Consider the following 6,239-nt stretch of genomic DNA (forward strand, 5'->3'; position numbering starts at 1 on the left):
GGGGGGGGCAGGACGATTAGCCAAGGAGACCTGGCGGAGGGTCCTGACCCGAATCCCAGCTGGCGCTGGGAGTCCCCATGCAGCCCCACTGGGAACACTGGGAGAGGGCAGGATGGGGCCCTGATGTGGAGCAGGGATGGAGGACTGAGCTGGTGGTGGCAGAGCTCGCTGGGGACCTCAGTGCCACCATCCCAGCAGCTGGCACTTGGTGGTGAGCCCAACCCTGGGGAGAGCAGCGATGTGGGGTGGGATCAGCGTTGTGCTGGGCACCACAGCTGCCACCACCATGTCAGGGACCTGGTGAGGGACTGGTGTGGCACAGACGGTCCCATCCCACAGGTAGGGTTTGTGCCTGAAGGGAGATCTTCTAAGTTCTGAAGAAAAGCTGGTGAACGGGGGTGGGAATGGTGGCAGAGACAGCAGGGATGGATGAGGACGGCAGGCATAGTGGTGCCACCAAACGTCAGGAGGCTGCCCGGTGTCACCATGTCAGGGACCTGGTGAGGGACTGGTGTGGCACAGACGGTCCCATCCCACAGGTAGGGTTTGTGCCTGAAGGGAGATCTTCTAAGTTCTGAAGAAAAGCTGGTGAACGGGGGTGGGAATGGTGGCAGAGACAGCAGGGATGGATGAGGACGGCAGGCATAGTGGTGCCACCAAACGTCAGGAGGCTGCCCGGTGTCAGGCCCAGACGAGCCTGTCTCACGCCCCCTGGGATGCTGCAGCAGCCACCAGCCCCTGGACTGGTACCCGGAGGGGATCCAGGGCGAACTGGGCATCTCGTGCATCCAGGGACCTCCTTGCTCCGTGTGCTCCAGCCGCGGAGGCTCAGCCCGATGGCTCTGGGGACAGCGCTGAGCTGGGTGACACAGCTTCCAGCCCACCTGCGCTGGATCCGGCCGCCCCCTCGCAGCCCGGCCACCGCGGCCGTGGGCAGCCCGGACGGGGCCGTCCCCGCAGCCTTTCCGGAGCAGATGGCAGCGGCGTGGGGAGGACGGAGGCGGCTCAGCGCGGCCTTCCTTTCAGGCACACACAGCGTGATTCCCGGCGGCTCCGGCTCCGGCGGGAGGTACCGCTGGGGCCAGCGCTGGCCGTACATTTTACACGGGTTCAGCGAGCTTAGTCCTCGGGGACAGGCGACTCAGGAAGATTAGACCTCGCTAAAATAGGCAGGTATTAGTGATCTCAGCAGCCCCCGGCCTTCCGGCGCGCGGCATTTAAGCCAGCGCTGCTGCCGAACGCCCAGGAGAGAGTCTCTGGCGAGGCAAGAGGCAGCCGAGCACCCTGGGCCAGCCAAAGGGATGCCCCTGCTGCCCGCACTGGCAGAGGATGCTCGAGCACGGGAGTAAATGCTCCACCCCCCCCTCCCAGTGCTGTCCCCAAGGGATAGCCAGGGTGACTACTGACCCCCGTGCTTGGGGGCTGCTGCAGAAGGGGGGGACGGACCCAGTGGCCAAGCATCCTGGGCTGGTTGGCTGGGTGGTGGGTGGTTGGTGACATGGGACAGCCCGGATCCAGCGCTGTCATCACGTCCCCTCACCGACCAGGACAGGGATTGTGTGGGCGCGGGAGATGGCAGGACGACCAGAATGGTGCCGGCAAATACTGTGTTTATTGAGCCAAATGGTGCACGGCGCCAGGGCTGCTGCGGGGGGTAACAGTGTCAGGGACCTGCCCCACTGGAGGCTCACACCAGGAGCATCACGAGAGGGACCTGACCATAACGGCTGGAGGGGACCCAGGCATTCTGCACCCCAGCACACCCTGGGAAAACAACTGGGAATGGTTTTGGGGAAGAAAACCCACGCCCAACAGGTGTATTGGGACCCCCACCCCAAGTAAAGGCATCCGGAGCCTCCGCATGCCGTGGCTCCCGCGGACAGGGCCTGCCGGGGTCGCTGCTACATCAGGGCGCACTTCTCCTTCCCCTGGTCCACGCCCCCCCGCGCGCGGTCCCGCAGCGCCGGCAGCTCCACCTCCCGCAGCTTCGCCAGGAAGGCGAAGGCCCCGGCGCTGCCATCCTCCTCCTCCTCCTCGCTGTGCACCATGGCTGCCAGGTCCGGCGGCAGCTCCACCGCGCCTCCGGCCACATGCACCTGGGCATCGTCCCGCTCGTCCTGCCCGCGCGGGGGAGGGGGTGACGGGGGGCAGAAACCAGCCGGTCCCAGGGTACTGGGGGACACGGGGGGATTTCAGGACTGTCCAGTGCCACACTCGGACGCGGGATGGACAGTGGGCGGCAGATGGCCAGATGGAGACAGTGGCCGTCTGCTGCCCTCTTCAGGAATCCCTCCCATCCAGGGGATCCCGGCAGCCGTGGGCCTGGGGCTGCTCCGGGTGATGTAGGGTCAAGGGGAGCCCCCAGGTCCCACCGCAGACAGGCTGGGTCTTACCTGGGGGAGGTGGTACTTATCCCGCAGGTGCATCCGCACCGTGGCCCGCTCTGCCTTCCTCCGTGCAAACGCCTTGTCCCGCTCGATCCTGCAGCAGGTGCCACACCATCACCCCCCTCACCGAGCCGCCCCCGGACCACCCCGACATCACCCTGGTCTTTCTGCAGAGCAGGTCCAGGGCAGGAGGGAGGAGAAGGTCTGAGACCCACAAGAGGGTAAAAAGGGGGGCCCGGGAGCAGGAGCCACATCCTGCCCACCCAGCCCCAGCACCCAGATTCAGAGGTGATGAAGGCATGAGGGCACCCATTGCAGGGACTCGCTCCCCCTGCAGCCTCCCATCTCCCTGGTGCTGAGCCGCTGGGTTCCCACAGCACCCAGTCCTGGGGAGGTGGGACCTTAATCCAATCCCCTGTTGACCCTGAATCTCTTGGCTCCAAGGGTGCTGGGCTGCAACTACCCTGGGGCTCTGACACCTGGGGGTTCCCCTTGTCACCTGTGGTACACAGCCCTGTGCCAGCACCTCTGTGGACCTCCCATGCTGGGGGGGAGGGACTGAAGGGCACCTGCTCTGCACTTTCTCTTGCCCCAGCTGCCTCCCCGTCCCTGTCCTGTGCCACCCTGGGGAAAGCCCACAGTGGGTGGGATCTTCATTCTGGTGTGTTGGGGGACCCTAGTGACCCGCCCAGCCCCAGCAAAGCCTTACTTCTCCTCCAGCAGCTGCCGCTGGTACTCCTCAAACTCCTCGCGGGCCACGCCGCTGGGCGGTGCAGCTGCCTTGTCATCCTTGGGGGCCCCCTTGGGTGACTCGTCCTTGCCCCCCTGGAAGCTCTTCAGGGCGGCCGTGAAGAAGGAGGCCATGGTGGGTGGTGGTGGCAGCTCGTGCCCCAAGGTGCCCACCCGGTCCCAGTGCCTGCAAGGTCAGTGGGACCAGCCCCAGGAGCACTGTGGATCAGGGGCGGATTAAGGCATTAGGAGGGGAAGCCACAGCCAGGGTGGAAAGACCTTCCCTTCGCTGCACCCAAGGGTGCTTGCAGGGGACAGTGACAGTGCAGGGGGACAGCAAGTGCTGCCCCATCACAGTGATGGGGAGGTGGAAGGAGTCATCAAACTGCAGCAGATGCTGCGTCAGGCTGAAATGCCCCCCATTACATGGATCCCAATTTGGGACAGCACCCATGGGGCCAGGGCCAAGCCCTGGGGAGAGCCCCATGCCGTGGGCACCCAGAACCACACAGACAGGGGATATTGGAGGTGCAGGAAGTCAGCACAGAGGAGACACAAGAGGATTAGCTGAAAAAACTCAATCGAGGGTCGAAGGACTGGCAGCAGACGAGGCGGTGGCGGGTGCACACCCACCCGCACGGCAGCCTCGTGCCCCCGCTAATCCCTGCTCCACCGAGACTCGAGATTGCTTGGGAGCCTGCGGGGCCAGGGGCTCCCCGCTGCTGGGGATGTGCCCCACGCCCGTAATCTATACCAAACAATTCCCATACAGCCTCTGATTAAAAGGCTGTAATCCCCTGCTGCACAGAGCCCTGACGGGAGAGGGGCTGGATGGCATGGGGGGCTCTGAGGGCCAGAACTCCTGGCCCCCCCCAAAGCCTTCCACTGGGCTTTGTCAGGCCCCAAGTGAGGGATAGGCCTAATTTCACCCCAGAGGCTTAAAGATGCTGTTGAACTAATTTCTTTGGTTTAATCAAAAAGCCCAAATTCATGTGGTTTAGCTGGCTGTGCCAGCATCCCCGTGTGGGGCTGGGTGCTGGAGCAGGGCTGAGCCAGGGTGGGGTCTCATCCTCCAGTGAGTGGAGATGTCCAGTCCTGTCTCCCATCACTGGGTGTTGCAGCTTGAAGGGACCCCACATGCAGCATCTGTTCCTGGGGCTGAGCACACGGGGTGTGGGCACGGCTCCCTCGGGGTCTGCACTCCCCACTCTGGTGGGCCAGGGGAGATCGATCCCATGGCAACCTTCTCTGGGCTGTGTGGTGGGTAGAAGGACCATGCTGGGATGGAGGGAGGCTGCTGCCCCATCTCCACAGGGTGAGAGAGCAGCACCACAGGCCATCCTGTTCCTGGCCCCTATTGCCCTGCCACTCCCAACCCTGGAGGGTCCAGGGGCTTCAGGTCCTGGGTCCTGGTAGCAGGATGGAGGTCAAATGTCCCTCAGGTGCTTCAGCTCCTTCTGCAGCTTCTCTGTGAGTTTCTTGAAGGATGGGCGTTTGCCTGGCTCCAACTCCCAGCAGCTCTTCATCAGGGCATAGATGGTGGGTGGGCAGCCCTCGGGGGGATCCATGCGGTACCCCTGCTCCAGCAGCTCCGTCACCTCCTTCAGGGCCTGCCAGGATGGAGAAGCCAGCTGGGATCCCCCTCCCTGCTCTGGTCAGGGAGCAGTGGGACGTCCCTGTCCCATCAGTGCCAGTGGGGTGTAACCTGTGGTGTTCCCTGGCACAGTGCTCACCAGCTTGGGGTAGGGTGCCCGTCCAAAGGAAAAGATTTCCCACAGGAGGATCCCATAGCTCCACACATCCGACTTGGAGGAGAATTTCTGTGGCTGGAGGAGAAGGGGAGGCTGAAGCCAGCTGAGGCTGCGCTGGGTCCCCATTGCCTCCCGAGGGCAAGACAGACAGTGACTGCCCCCTGCCCCCCTCAGCTCCCCAGGGTGTGAACATCCCACACTCCCATCATCCTGCCCCAATTCCCACTGCATGCCTGCTCAGGACAGAGACAGAATTTTGGGAGATGCAGGGCTGACTGTGCCAGAGGCCACTGCGGGGCAGGGATGGGTCAGTGGGAACGAGCAGGGGCAACCCAAGGGGGTGGGTGAGATGCTTTGGAAGGACCCCCTGGCCAGCCCCTTCCCTCTCACCGTCGCTCACATTGTGTTTCAGGGCCTCTGGTGCCGTCCACTTCACAGGGAGCAATGTGGCATCTGCACCCTTGGGGTTGACCCGGGCCAGGCCGAAGTCGCTCACTTTGGCCACGTTCTCCTCAGAGATGAGGATGTTGCGGGCAGCCAGGTCCCGGTGCACCAACTTCTTGGACTCAAGGTAGTCCATGCCTTGAGCCACATCCCTGCCACAACCGAGACAGAGCTGTGTCACCGTGTGTCCCCTGGGGCAGCACAGGGGGATGCAGAGCCCTGGATTCCAGCCCAGAGGAGAGAGATAGACTTACAGGGCGAACAGGAGGAGCTGCTGGGTCGGGACGAGCGCCCGGCCCCGCGTGCGCAGGAAGTTCACCAGGTTGCCCTGACAGAGGAGGATAAAAGGAGTCAGGACCAACAGGATGGGGCTGCAGAAGACTTTGCCTTCTGCAGGTGCTGCAGTGCCCAGCGTCTTTATGACTCAGCCCCTAGACAGGGATATTGTCCCCAAATCCAAGTGGTGATGGGTCCCACTGGCTGAGGAGCAGCCAGGTGCTCTCACCTTGCTCATGAACTCCATGACAATGTAGAGGCCATTGTGCAGGATCACTCCCAGCAAACACACAAGGTTTTTGTGCCGGACCTTCCTGGAATGGAGGGGATCCAAGTCAAGGAGGTGCCTGCTCGTCCTGGGCCACAGGCAGGGTTGGGCCACACCTCCATGGGGCACTCACGTCATGGCAGCTGTTTCGGCGAGGAAGGCCTGGGCGGTCACATCGCACTTGATGTTCTTCACAGCCACCCTCTGCCCCATGTACTCGCCCTGCAGGACATCTGGGAGAGCACGGGAGAGTCAGGCTGAGCCCCACACCTGGTCTCCTGGACCCCAGGCTGAGCCCCCCATGCCAAGAGGTGGGGAGAGGGATCAGAGGGTGCCATCTGGGGAAGCTGCAGCTGGGGAGCCTCCAGCCCCATCCTCTCACCC

General features: G+C 63.5%; 2 protein-coding genes across 2 annotated transcripts in view; both read right to left on the reverse strand.

Annotated features, from left to right (window-relative positions):
• Positions 1-1,590: 1,590 nt before the first annotated feature.
• Positions 1,591-3,969, reverse strand: LOC103620917 (complexin-3-like). Its single transcript, XM_008639665.2, has 3 exons — positions 3,097-3,969; positions 2,394-2,481; positions 1,591-2,117 (listed from the first exon to the last, which is right to left on the reverse strand). The coding sequence occupies exons 1-3, from the start codon at positions 3,249-3,251 to the stop codon at positions 1,902-1,904; spliced, it is 459 nt and encodes a 152-aa protein (XP_008637887.1). The 5' UTR covers positions 3,252-3,969; the 3' UTR covers positions 1,591-1,901.
• Positions 3,970-4,061: 92 nt separating this feature from the next.
• MATK (megakaryocyte-associated tyrosine kinase) overlaps positions 4,062-6,239 on the reverse strand; it is a 15,707-nt gene continuing 13,529 nt past the window's right edge. The window contains 6 exon segments of the mRNA XM_017739446.1: positions 4,062-4,726; positions 4,850-4,936; positions 5,268-5,463; positions 5,566-5,639; positions 5,817-5,901; positions 5,989-6,088. Of these exon segments, the coding sequence (XP_017594935.1) occupies positions 4,544-4,726; positions 4,850-4,936; positions 5,268-5,463; positions 5,566-5,639; positions 5,817-5,901; positions 5,989-6,088 (725 nt within the window). The 3' untranslated portion in view covers positions 4,062-4,543.

This window comes from Corvus brachyrhynchos, unplaced genomic scaffold (genome assembly GCF_000691975.1).
Source record: "Corvus brachyrhynchos isolate BGI_N302 unplaced genomic scaffold, ASM69197v1 scaffold130, whole genome shotgun sequence".
Lineage (NCBI taxonomy): Eukaryota > Metazoa > Chordata > Aves > Passeriformes > Corvidae > Corvus > Corvus brachyrhynchos.